Here is a 14,101-nt window from a genome sequence, read left to right on the forward strand (position 1 = left end):
TGAGAGTGGACACCTATGTCTTGTTCCTGGTCTTAGCAGGAAAGCTTTCAGCCTTTCATTGTTGACTGTGATGTTAGTTGTGGATTTTTCAAATATGGCCTTTATTATGTTGAGGTACTTTCCTTCTATACCCAATTTGTTACGAGTTTTTATATTGAAAGGATGTTGAATTTTGTCAAATGTTTTTTCAGCATTTATTGAGATGATCATATGATTTTTATCTTTCATCCTAAATAGTCATTCTTAATTATTGGTAAACATCCATTTCCCTCTTAGCCTCTTCATTTAGTGATATCCTTTGCTCTGGCACTGGCTGTGCATTTAAATCTAAATTAGTCATAAGCTAGAATTGGTGCTTTAAACAAGTGAATACACTAGAGCATATGGCGATCTAATAAAAAGCTGCCATCTACAAAGAATCAAATAAGAAAAATAATTCCCCACATATATAAGGACATGGGTTGGCTGTATCATTCCCATAACTCAAAGTGATGGATATAGATGCTAATGAAATTTGTCCAGCCAGATGTAAAATATCTGTTGAATTGCATCTCTTTCATGCTGGTAATGACCATCGATATTACACTGAAACTTTAAAATGAAAGGATGCTTGTCTTGGCATTTTGGTTTTTTAATAAGTACAACACTCTACTCTGCACTTTGCTATTTAGAACATCTCAACAGCCTTCCTTAAAATGAATACCCCAGGTGACCTTGGCTCTGGGGACTGGAACTGTCAGAAAATCCTCCAGGACACAGTAGGAAGATGTCAGCTTCATTTCCACTCACAGGGTTAATATTCTGGGCTTTAATATGTGCCCTAGAAAAGACTGGAAGACACTGGTACTTTTTAGAATAGCCTGTTATCAATCTGTAAATACTTAAAATAGTTCAGATTCATGGAACCATAGAATTTTAGAGTTGAAAGTAGCTTTTGTGTCATTAAGTTTAACTCCCATGTTATAGAAATAGAGAACTTGAAAAGATGTGTTGAAGATCACACAGCTAGGAAGTGGCATTTCAGATGACCCTGGGTTGGATTGACAATCCACATTTATAATTACAACATAAAAGCCAGAATCTTCCAAAGAAACATTTATTATTTCTGGAATTACAGGTCACTTACTGTTTGTCCCCTAAATCCTTTGGGTCCAGGCCCCCCAGGAATTCCAGGATCACCAACAACACCCTAAAGATTCAGATATAAGAAATCAAGATATTAAAATACTTGCTATGAAAGAATAAAAATAATTCTCTCCAAACCAAAATCTAATTGATCTTATAACTATATCATATATTAAATATTAAATGTCATTCCTTCTTGTCATTTAGAACTAAGTCATTGATACACCTAGATATTCTCCAAACTATTTTAATTTTCTGAGAATACAAATATTTATGCATCAATATCAATACAATGGCTATCCAATCAGTTACTAAAAATACCTAAAGAAAAATGCTTGAAAATCAAGGAAAACATATGGGGTATTGACTACATAAAGTACTAAATAATGAATTACTTCCTAAATTCATGAATCATTTCTCAAAAAGTTGAAGGTAAAAAGAAATTTATTCTGACTTTGGTGGAAAACTAATTTAACACTTATCAATATGCTAATTTAACATTTATCTGTAAATTGAAATATGCTAATTTTCTCTTTATCAGCAAATTAGAAAATTGGTCCTTTACAATGAGAACTCCTATCCTAACAGTTATTTATATAGTCCCTTCTTGAACCCTTCTCCACCTAAGGAAAGAATCTCTTTTAGTAATTCATCAATTAAAAGCACTTTTAAGGGAATCAAAAATTGGTTATTTTCCTATACTGTAGTTGATTCAATTTACTTAGACATTCTATTTTTTAATCCATAGTTTCTATTTTAATTTGAGCATCAATGATTGGAAGACATACAAGATACTTTCATTTATTTAATTAATTTTTATTGATGTATAATTGATTTACAGTGTTGTGTTAGTTTCAAGTGTACAGCAAAATGACTCAGTTATACACACACACATATATAATATATATATATTCTTTTTCAGATTCTTTTCCTTTATGGGTTTTTACAAAATATTGAGTGTAGTACTCTATGCTATATATACAGTAGGTCCTTGTTGTTTATCTATTTTATATATAGTAGTGTATGTATGTTAATCTCGAACTCCTAATTTATCCCTCCCCCCTTCCCCTTTGGTAATCATAAGTTTGTTTTCTATGTCTGTGGGTCTATTTCTGTTTTGTAAATAAGTTCATTTTTAAGGATTCTTTTTTTTAAAATAAATCTTATTACGGAATTCCAGTGTATAAAACAGATATAACCTGAGCTACTCTGGTTGAAATGGAAGGAATGTCTTGTCGTAGAGCTTGGAGGTGAATTTCAGGCTGGTAGGCAATGAGGAATTCTAGAAGATGTTTGACCAAGAGAGTAACATAACTAAGTTATACTTTGGGAAAAATCAAGAGAGTAGTGTTTGGGATTAACTGAAACAGGTTAAAGTTGCAAGTAGGAAACTAATGAGAATATGGTAATCTTTCAGGTAAGAGGAAGTGAAGGTCACGATAATGAAGGGCAAAGTACAATAGCAGAAGGCAAGAGTTTTGCATGAGATCACCAGGGTAGAGAAATCAAGAAAAGGACTAAGGACTAAACTTGAGAGGGTACCTAGAGGTAGGGTTTCGAGATAAGGGACATCAGGCAGTGAAGGACAAATTTTCCAATTTAAAGGTTCATAGGAGTTAAGTATGGTCCTTTCTTCATGAAGCTCAGGCAAACCGATTGTCTTGCTTTTTTTTTCCTGTTTCATTCAGATCCACAGACTTATCTTAATTCTCAAGTAGAAGGTCAAGATCATTGTAACTTTGACAAGTTATGTGTACAATACCTTTTGACCCATATCTCCAAGGAATCCTCTTGGGCCCTACGATTTTCAGCAGAGAACATAAATAAATCAACACACCATTTAATTGATTCACCAGTTAAAGAAATAATTGTTTTCCATATTTACCTTTACTCCTTTACGTCCCATAGGACCGTAGCCCGGAATGCCATAATCACCCTGTGAATATATCAGTTCATTTCAATTTCTCAAGAGTGAAAATTAATTGTAACCTATACTGGGAAGATTATGGTGTCAGGATAAAAGCACCAGGGACTTCCAGGTGGAGGGGGCCTGATGAACTTGAACTCTTGGAATATTCATGCCGTTTAGTTTTCCACACTTCCTGGTATGTGCCCTGGTACTTCTTTGGTCAGCTCCACTGTGCAGACATGACAGGAGGCAGAGTGATGGTCATTTAGGACTAGTGGAGTCAGTGGCAGTTACTTGCCTGGAAAATTAGGAGCTGGTCCAAAGAACACTGGGTGAGGAATTCCCCAAAAAGGAATTGTAAATGGCCAATAAACATATGGAAAAAATGTTATCCTCACTAGTAACCAAAGAAATGCAATTTGAAACAGTAATGAGACATCATTTTTGGTCAGTAAAATTGGTAAAGATGAAAGAAAAGAAAGTGACAATACCCATTGTTGGTGTGTATGCCCTGAAGTGAGCACTCTTCCTGCACAACACAAGGGTATATACGTCCTTGGAATTTTCCTAAGGACACTTTGCAATAGAGTTCAAAGCCTTAATTAAACATGTACATATTCCTTGACCCAGCTATGCTACTTCTAGAAATTTCTATGTAGAAATTAATTATGGTTTTATCCAAAAATGTCATTACATACAAGAATGTTCATTGCTGTGCTATTTTAAGACAGTGAAAAACTGAAAGCAAACTAAATATACAGTAATAAGAAGGTGGTCAAGTGAACTAAGGTATATACATTCAGTAGAATATTTTGAAGCTATTGAAAGTAACTTTGAGGGAAAAATATAATGACATGGAAATATGCCCATGATACATTGTTAATAGGGAAAAAGAATGTTTTTTTCCTATCTCCAGGACATTAATGATAAATATTTCAAAATGGTGGGATTATGGGTAATTTTTCTTTCCCATTTCCCATGTTTTATGCTTAGTCAATTTTCTACAATATCTATGCATAACATTTGTAATAAACGTTATTTTTGAAAAGAAATTAATTTTTTTCCTATTTTTTTCTTATATTGACTGCTTTATGAACTGAGACTCTGGTACAGCCAGAGCAACTAGAACAGATACCCTGTTTCTTGATCCTACTACCCTCTTGTCACTCTGGAGTTTTGCAAGAAGTCACCTGATTTTCAACTGACATGGCCATATAGGTTGTTAAAATACTGAGCTCATCCTTTATTCTCTCTGCATTCTCCTTTCCCTCTTGTTGTTCTCCCTTTGTTTTAGCAGACAGACTAGCTATAGAATGAGTGCTTCAGGGAGCAGGAGGAATGTCCCTACATCTTCCTAGGAGGTCCCAAAATACTTTCAGGACCCCAGGTGCTTAAGCTGATGGTGTCAGCCCCCTTCTCTTTACTGAGCCCTTGGAGCTGCTAAAGGGTAAGAGTCCTAAAACCTCATACTTGCTTTCCTCGCCGTCCAGCTTGCCCCAGTGGCCCTGGATCTCCAGGAATTCCAGGTTCTCCCTAGTGAGACAAGGAGAGCTTCAGATCAGTAAAAATCAAACTTGGCTACCACCATAGGATGTTCTGTACACTAGTTGGGGACACTCAGGGTTCTCAGTGAGGGCTCAATGCTCAGTAAGCAAGGGAGTGTAGGGAACAAATAACCATCTTCCCAAAGGCAAGCAGGAAACACTAGCACAGCCCAAAGCTGGACTCAGTACTGCTTTCCCAGTGCTATAGAAAGACTAAAGGAGAAGAGAAAGAGTGGAAAATTTACTCCAGGGAAAGTGGATTCATTTGCTGATTTATTCACCCATCCAACAGTTATTTATCGTCCTGGAAAAGGAACTGTTGAACATGCCCGATGTGGTCCAGCCCTCACCAAGAATACTCTGGTTGGAACGAGAGACAATTAGGCAATTCTATACTGTGTGATAAAGTTCAGGGTGCTGTGGCAGCAGAGAGAAGGGGAGTCTAAGTCAGATTTGGTGGGGCGGGCAGGCTGGCTGCCTGAAGGAAGGGAGCAGGGATGCTGAGGCTTAAAGGATAAGTTGTGTGAGCTGGAAGAAGGACCAAGGGAGGAGTGAGAATGGAGGAGGAAGGCACAGTGAGAAGCCTGGGAAGGCACACAGGAGGGAGATGAGCTAGGAAGCCTTAGAATTAAACAGGGTCAAAGGGTCTTCTAAGCTACTGGAGAGTTTGGAGATTTTCCTAAGGGTCATCTGAAGTTAAGACCAGTGACATAATCTGTGGGACTCAAATGAAAGCATGGGCCCTTAACTCAAAAGCAAACTTTCCAGACTGTGATAGCAGAGCTTGAGGCCAAGTAGGGGTGCCTTCTAAGCGAGGCCCCCTGTGTGAATGAATGGGTCCCAGGCCCACGAAGCTGGCCCTGGGGGAGGGAGCTGCTGAAAGGTTTTGAGCAGGGGAGTGAGATTCTGAACAGGCCAACGGTCTGTTCTCTAACGATCTCCAATAAGGACATTTCTGAGAAGGTAGGTTGAGTTAGACCGAGAATTGCATGCATGAACAGATCTGAGTTCTGACATCCCCCATGCCCCTGGCCGACTCTACCACCAAGTGTCTTGATGCATTCAGGAAACCAGCGAGTTGAGTTTATCAGAGCTGTTTCATGGTAGGTGAATAAACCTTGTCTCTCCTAGTGAAATGGGGCAGTTTCAGAGAGGAAGGAAAAGAATATTGGCAGAAAGCTGGTGAGTGGTTGATTGTGCTTGGATCGTGTGAAGAATTAAAATGAAAATCAAGAAAAAAAATGGAGCTACTATTTTCTCAGTATCTGAAATCTGTAAGAAATAACACTTACCTTTTTCCCCAAAAGTCCAGGCCTTCCAACACTCCCTTTATCTCCCACTGGCCCAGGAGCACCCTGAAAGAATATAGGAAACACAGATGTTGGTGCTACAGCAATTTGTACAAAACCTGTTAGATTAGTTTTGCTTTTCTTCCTGTCATTTCTAACAATTTCTTGATGCCTCCTTAACAAGAAACCCAGCCTGAAACCAGGTGACTCGGGCTACAGTCCTGGTTAGAGGACCCCAAGTCTTTATCGGCAGGGACATCGCTAGTCCAAATGGGGGCTTAGTGAGAAATAAAAAAGGCACTCTTGACACAACACATGTTATTTCTGAATGTGGCAAGTTTGTTATGGACTGATTTTGTTAGAACAAGACTGTGCTGTCATTGTCACTTTTGTGCTCTGTGCCATCCACACATATAAAATGGGATGTCAAATGTGTTTCAGTTTCCCGATCTGCAAAGGGGCAAAACGGTCTTTCACAAATATGCTGGGAAGATAACTGAGCAAACATGGGTATCGCTTGCCTTCTAAACTCTCGCTATCTGAGCTGAAAAACTGAATAGATTCAGAACATTTTTCATATGAATCTCTCACCATCCAAACTCTCATTACTTACTGTCAGAAACTTGGGAATCAAGTAGTTTCAGAGGGTGAATTCAAAGCTGAACTTAAGAATCAAATAAATTTGGGTAGCGAGGGATCTTTGCAGAGTCCATTTCAAATATCTATAGTCAATGGAGATAGGCATGGCACTGATAATTTTTAAAAGTTAGAAAAAGCAGAATAACGTATCAGGTTTTGAAATGTTCAAGAGTCAGCAAGAGGTGCATTCTTCTAAAGGCTTCCTTCAGGCGGATGAAGTGAGTTTGTGCTTTCCAAGTCAAACCCCCGGGAAGGAGAAAGACGAATGTACAAGGAATCTGAGTTGTGCTAAAGATTTGTCCCCAATTTGTCCCAAGTTAATCCCCAAATGAAATACTCCATACTAGATAATATAAAATAAACTCTACTTGAAGATGTCTTTGAAGCAAGAGGAAAATGAAGGTTGGAGACCATTTATAGTACCATCTGAGTCACGCACCTGAGGTCCTTTGTGCCCCTCGTTTCCCTTCTCTCCTTTCCTGCCGGGAAGTCCATTTGACCCCTTTGGTGGTAATAAAAGAAACACAATGCAATGAAGTCAATGAAAACTGACTTTCTTCATTAGCGCTTTTGAAACACCTGCATAGAAAAGCATCTATCCAGCCCTTCAATCAGCTTTAACACTGCGATTAAGCATGTCTCAGAAGAGGAGTTGAAAGGAGACCCAGACTCAGTGGAGCAGCTCTTATGAAGGAATTTCCTGCCTGGGTGTAAGACCTCATCCCTCTGTGGCAGGGAGAAATGGAAAAGAGACTAAAAGGAGAAATAAAACCCATAGAAGAGGGAAGTGAGACATAAACAATAGGCAGATGGATTCCTTTGATGGGGCAGGTTACCTGGGCCAAAGTGCATCAATGTGTAAAAGAGAAAGCAAGTTAGCACAAAAGGACATTTTAGCAGCAGATCCCTATCAGAGGAATTAAAGCATATTTTTTTTGTCATATTTCCCATTAAATGCATGGATCTCATATGGTTCTCTCACACAGAAAGAAAAACTAGAGGTGCTGGTACTGTTTCTCATCACCAAAGCAGTAGCTGTAAGATGTTCTGGCTGCCCAGTGCAAATGGTGGTTACAGCCCCTGGGCTGGCCTTGGTTCACAGCCTGAGCATCAGAGGGACCCTGGAGGGGCTGAGGTAATGTCACCTCTCTCCCTAAAAAGTCTGGGGATGGATTTAGGCTGGTCCCATTGTTACTCATTCTAGAGGACACCAGAACCACTCAAGAGAATTCCAAATTCAGTCTTAGTATGAAGAATCTAGAACTTTCTAGAAGAAAAATGAACTCCTGGAAAGGTCTTAGGATGGGCACATCTATGTAGGCAGATCCTTCCAGACAAGTTCAGGCTTAAAGTAGACTCCATCAGGTGACTATGTACCCATGTGTTGCAAACCATTCTCTAGGATGACCCTGGCATATTTCTGACATGGAAAAGAAACAGAGATGTCCTAATTCCAATTCCCATCTCACTAATGTTATGACCAAGAAAAAATGCAGATGACTCACATAGAGCCCTATCGGTGATATTCCAGAAGCACTGTCACCCCCTGTAGAGTCAGCTTTGGAAGAGGTGAATAATAGTTGCCAATTCCTAACTTTCCTTCATCGGAGTCTGTGTGCAGGACCTCACTTAAGAAAAATCAATTTGTTGATCTAGATACTGATTACTAACATAGTATTAAGGTCTCAATAATTCACTATGACTAAAATGCAGACATGATGCCAGGTATACACAAGAGCAAGCCTTTCTTCTATCAGTGAGCTACAAATTTTGACGGAGCAAAATCACCCACCCACAATGGGAAATGTAGAATCCCAGAGAAATGTACCATGGTGGATGGCGGGGGCAGCTTCAAATTGTCTCAGTTATTTATTTTTTATACAGAACTACATCTTCCCATCAGAATAACAGCATTATCAGTATTACAAATATTCCAACATACCTGTAAGCCTTGTAATCCTTTGGCTCCTGATGCACCTTTAAGTCCAGGGTTCCCTGGTTCCCCCTGATGGGTGAGTTTTCAGTGTTAAGATTCTCTTCACATGGTTTCCATATACGTTTTCTCTTCATAGTGCTCCAGGGCTTCAGGGCATGGTACCCATGGTACCCAGGAACTGTCTTGTCTGACTCTTGGCTCATGCCCTACTTGGCCTAGGATTGTACTCTTCCAAAATGTCTGAGAATTGAACTCCAGGTCATTTCTTACTCTAAGACAGAATTTCACTCTCTTGCAGTCAATGCCCAGGGTGTGTGAATAGCACAGCCTGCAGGGCTGCACAGGTCCCCTGTCTCTGAAGTGTCTGTGAAGGAGGCTTGCTTTAGGTCAGCCCTGTCCTGTGTCTGGCAGTCTAACTGATCCCCCAGTCGGTGGGGCTCATGTCCAGTGCTCAGCACTTCCTACAGCAGCCGCATCAAACACTAACTCATTGGCAGTACCATCTGCCTGTGAGACATCTCCTTGGCCTCACCTCCCACAGAGGACAGGGTGGGGGGGAAGGATACTTACCGAGGCACCCTGGACCCCCCTCTGGCCTTCTCTTCCCTGGATCAGAAAAGACAAAATGTTAGTGTGTGGGTGTCTGGATGGAGACTCCTTAGAGGCAACCTGACCTGTCTTGTCCCTGACAGACAGAGTAATGAACAGCTCGCAGAAATGGTTTCCCCGAATCGCTCTCCAAAGACAAGTTTACACACTGGGCATTTAATTACCAACTAACATTTGGAGGATTGATCGCAAACCAACCCAAAAGTCATTACAGACCTAGCTCCAGTCTGACAACCCTGACAATTATCTGGGAGGCTGTTTGGAGAATGAAATCATCCTGAAGCACCTGTCTGATACCTCCCTTCTCCAGCAAATCCTACAAAGTACTGTCTGCTGATCAGAGGTTTCCTGCATGAGAACAAGCTGTGCCATATCCGTCTCACTCTGTCCTGGGTCCCTGATGGTATCTTAGGGGGGAGTACAAACTCGTTATACACAGTGCTTCCCATGGGCCCACTGGGGTTAGACTCCATGGAATTCTCCAAGGAGGAAATGGCTGATGGGGTCAGGTCAGCTCTGTGCTGGTCCAAATGCCACCATCAGGGTTGTCTGAGAAAAGCTGGTCTGAAGCTAAAATCTGGCATCACCTCTCCAGAAGCTACCTCAAGTTGCCAGTGCAGGCTCTCCATCTAGTGGCTGTCTCTGCTTTCCAGAGGGCAGCCAAGCAGGAAGAAGATCCAAGCCCCAGATCCTAACTTTCTCCCTAAATAGCAATGATGTCTGCTCTCACCCCTCACCTCCCACCTCTGTCTCGATGAGAGAGCCACGGAACATCTCACCCATTGATCTACTTTGTGTAGTGATAAACAACTATGATTATTTTATGTACAAAACAAATACTTAAAAATTCTTCCTACATTCACTTGGAAAGGTAGCCATGGAAATGATTTCAGAGCAGCAGTTTTCTTTCAACTGCCCAGCTTCTGAACCTCCTTAGAATAAAACACCTGACCAAATATCACCTCACCAGTTTGGCTGATGATTAGAATTCTTCCACGGAGGTTCTACCCCTCGATTCAGGTACTCTTTGCTTTTAAAGTGCAAATACCCTTTGGGAGAAGTTACCCATTGTAACTTGTCAGCCATTTGTACCTTGATGTGACTCACAGAACTCTTGACAGATGAAAGCAGAGCAGAAACAGTAAAGTTTGAAGCCACTGTTTCCATGATGTCATAATTCTGTCTACATTAAAAAGCAAGGATAAAATAGCATTCCTATTTTAGTAGCACAATGGTTAGGGATGTGTCCTCAGAAGTCAGACAGCCTTGAGCTCATCCCTGCCCTTTAAAGCCTGGGTGGCACAGAGCAGTTGCACAATAGGTCTGAGCCTGGCTGATTAGGAGTGAGACTCCCTGGGTTCAAACCCCAGCTCTACCATTTACCTATCCTGATCCTAGGCAACTTGTCCAAGGTTTCTTGCTTTTTCTCATCTGTAAAATGGATATAATGATAGTATCTACCTGATATATTTGTTATGAGGATTAAACAAATTAATATTTGAAAGTGATTTGATTAGGACCTGGCACAAAATATGTGCTCTAGAAGTATAAATACTATTATTTATATGTATTCCTTGTGCCTGACAGGCCAAAGGCAATGGGCCTGGAACATGGTTTCAAATGCTCTGGTTCTTAGTACATGGATCCGTTGCTTTGTCAATAGCTGGGGCAACAATTAATTTACACAGGTTGAAATTCTGTCATGTGGGAGGAGATGTCTTAGGTTTGCTTGTGTTTTTAGAATTTGTCATCCATTTAAGATCCTCTGACCATCATAGAGAAGTCTAGCCTTCACTGGAAAGGTGAAGGAGGGTGTAGAAAAGCCATTGTTTTATATCCATCCATGTTGATTTGTTTAATTACAAAGGAGAAGATGGTCAGGAAAGTGGGTGAGAATGGGGGAGGGAGGCTGAGAGCCTCCTGTCCATGGAGTGACTTAAACTCATTGGCTGGTTTGTCCAAGTAATAACCCCCTACCCCACCCCACTATTGTTTAAAAGTGCCTGATTAATGATGACAGTTATAAAGCTATTTCAAACTAAAAGTATTTTCTCTTAAACCAACAAAACTACATATTTGTCTTTAAAATTTATAGCATTTAGTTCATCTTGCTGCTCTCCTGCTTCCTCTGATTAATTGTAATTCTCTTGTATGGAGAGGAGGGCAAAGTCCCAAAGAATTTCACCAGAAGCACTGGGAGGCCTAAGCCATCCAACTGCAGACCCTTTCCCTTAAGAACTATGAGTCAAGATAAACAAAGGCAAGAAGAACTAAAACGTTCATCCACTATCTCTCCCAGAGGGAGAGGCAATCAGCCACAGCTTTCAAAGTGGTGAGACGATTCCAAGTTTGTGACAGAAAAGGAAGCCAAGTATTTTCAGTGTCCTCGTGAACAAAACTCAGGGCCAAATCTACATTTGGACATTATTCTCTTTTGAGAATAATGAGTGCATGATGAAAGGGTTTCTAACACATTATAAATATCCTCTCTAACTTTGGTAGTCCACAAAGGGAAAAGTGATTTCTTGGTTGTTCCTTAAAAAGAAGCAGAAATCCAACATTTCTGTTTTAAGCTTGATATCACATGGGATGCTGTAAAATTACCACAGCATCTTCAGGTTGCCACCGGTTTGGCCCTAATCGCCAATGTTTTGGTTTATTCAGGAAGAATTTATCTGTGATTCTTCTTTCCTTTGGTGACATATGAGGAGGAAGAGAGCACATTTACCTATTTCTTAATATTCTACAGAAGCTCAAAGATGCTAAGCTACTGGAGGAAGGTTTTTATGTGAAAGTCACTGGCTCCCTTCAAAGACATTTAAAAGTTTCTGGAAGGTGGAAAGGGAAAGGCAGACTGTCACAGTGGTTCTCAACCAGGGGCAATTTGCCCCACCACCACATCCCGCATTACTCTCGACTACATTTGGCAAGATCTGCAGGCATTTTTGGACATCACAACTGGGGAGGAGTGGGTGCTACTGACATCTAATGAGTAGAGACCAGGGATGCTGCAAAACATCCTATAATGCACAGGTTAGCCCGTCACAACAAAGAATTACCTGGCCCCAAATGACAACAGTGTCAGTGTATCTGCCCTGGATCAGCTAACTGCAGTGACACATATTCTGAATGCCTCTTGGCATCTCCAGGTGATAAGGAGGGGAAATAAATGTCCACGGAAATACTTACCCTGCTCCCTCTGGAACTAGGACTGCCTTGTGTCCCTTTCGGGCCGGTTCTACCCTAGAAACACAATTGTTCCCCCAAGATCATAAGGCAAAAGATTCTGAGTAAATGACAAAGACATCAGCATAAAAATCTCAAGCACTATTAAAACAGAACAAATGTGTCATGCCAGAATGTTTCTGCATATTAACCCTATTGGGTATATATCCATTAAAGAGGAAAATGGTATAGCAACACGCACTGCTAATGACCAATTTCCCCATATAATATCACCTGCTAGAAACTTAATAACTTTGCCTATAGAGGTGTAACCTACTACAGGCATACCTTATTTTAAGAAAATAAGGCTCTCTTAAATGGGAACTTAGGGGTGATTGTTAGAAAAACTGTTATGTATTTTACTAAATTAATTTAGACTTTAGGAAAGCCTCAGCTCGATAACAGAATTAATCAACTCAACATATATGTAAAATAGATCCAATTACTTGTCTTCCTTGTTTTCCTTTGGAGCCCTTTTGTCCTTTGATGTTATTGCTTTGTCCTGGATTACCCTAGAGGAAGGTTTTAAAAGTACTTTAGAATCAAGAAATATCAGGGTTTTTTTTTTTTCTCAAAATGGTACAATATTAAGAACTAAACTAATTTGGGTTAAGTAATGAGAGGTGTGAGAAAATTCTCCATATTTGAAACTCACAAATTAAAAAAGAAAATGAAACAATATTTCTCCAAGTCTGAAGGAGGCTTAGTGATAAATGAAGAATTAAAAGAGTGCTTGCTGAAGCTATGGCGAATTTTCCCTTCTCTGTACTGGCAGCTTCACTGATGCACTCATCCAAACATGCTTATGCCAGTCTCTCAAAGGTGTAGTAAGATTCCCCTATAATCGAGTCTTCAAATAGGGAATCAATAAGGTTAGAAAACCAATAAGCAAAATTATAGAAATTTCATTCCCAAAGGAACTTGAAAGTCTCAAGATATATAAGGATGAATAAGATGGTATTTTAGTTCCCATCTCTGAATTTTTGACATAATCAGCCCAAATCAGATGCAGGTTCTCCCCAAACCAATAAGCCTCAGTCAACACCTACCACCCCTTCCCAAGACATGCCTTTGCCTACAGGTTAGCAGGAGACACAAGAAGTGTGGAGTAAACTACACAATTCAGAGCCACTTGGGCCCCAGTAACTTACAGTATCCCCTGGGAAGCCCTTCTCCCCATATCCCCCAGGAGGGCCTCTGGAACCTGGGCTGCCCTGAAAAAAATAAAATGAGCTTCTGAGTTAGCTTGTAGGAGGGTGTTAAAATGTCATGGGTCGTGGTGTTTGGAGGGGAGAAAATCAATCAGACAAAATGATCCATGTTCCTCTAACCCAGCCAGATTCCCTTTGACCTCTCAAGCAGTACAAGGTCCAGTTTTAAGCCTATAGTCAGGATTATTTATAAAAAGGCTGGGAAAAGGGAAAACTTCTTATGGTCTAGCAGAGTACTGCCCAGCAGAACTTTCTGCAGGGATGGAAATATTCTCCATCTGCACTGTCCAATATGGTAGCCACTGGCCATAGTTGGCTGTCGAGCACATGAAATGCGGCTAGTACAATTGAGAGTAGAATTTTTCATTTTAGTTAATTTGAATTTACTGGTCACATATTGCTAGTGGGTATCGTATTGGACATCCCAGCCAGTCTAGCAACTTCTGACATCTGTAATTAAATTGTCCACTGGAAACCACCACTGGGATGTTCCATTGTCACCTCAAACTCAACTGTTCCCAACTAAACTTGCCCAAGCTGGGATCCTTGCAGGCATTTTGACTGGCTTCTCACTCTCTGCTCCTCTGGCTACCTGGAGATCTGATATCCCGGAG

The 14,101-nt window shown here is 40.5% G+C and overlaps 1 protein-coding gene across 1 annotated transcript in view; it reads right to left on the bottom strand.

Annotated features, from left to right (window-relative positions):
- COL6A5 (collagen type VI alpha 5 chain) overlaps positions 1 to 14,101 on the bottom strand; it is a 118,020-nt gene that overhangs the window by 61,139 nt on the left and 42,780 nt on the right. Inside the window, exons 17-27 of the mRNA XM_082392852.1 lie at positions 13,428 to 13,490; positions 12,723 to 12,788; positions 12,241 to 12,294; positions 9,013 to 9,048; positions 8,449 to 8,511; positions 6,946 to 7,008; positions 5,871 to 5,933; positions 4,505 to 4,567; positions 3,011 to 3,061; positions 2,888 to 2,923; positions 1,127 to 1,189 (exon numbers count right to left, since the gene is read on the bottom strand). Of these exons, the coding sequence (XP_082248978.1) occupies positions 1,127 to 1,189; positions 2,888 to 2,923; positions 3,011 to 3,061; positions 4,505 to 4,567; positions 5,871 to 5,933; positions 6,946 to 7,008; positions 8,449 to 8,511; positions 9,013 to 9,048; positions 12,241 to 12,294; positions 12,723 to 12,788; positions 13,428 to 13,490 (621 nt within the window). The remainder of the gene's footprint in view (positions 1 to 1,126; positions 1,190 to 2,887; positions 2,924 to 3,010; positions 3,062 to 4,504; positions 4,568 to 5,870; positions 5,934 to 6,945; positions 7,009 to 8,448; positions 8,512 to 9,012; positions 9,049 to 12,240; positions 12,295 to 12,722; positions 12,789 to 13,427; positions 13,491 to 14,101) is intronic.

Source organism: Balaenoptera borealis, assembly GCF_965194805.1.
Source record: "Balaenoptera borealis genome assembly, chromosome: 5".
Taxonomy (NCBI): Eukaryota; Metazoa; Chordata; class Mammalia; order Artiodactyla; family Balaenopteridae; genus Balaenoptera; species Balaenoptera borealis.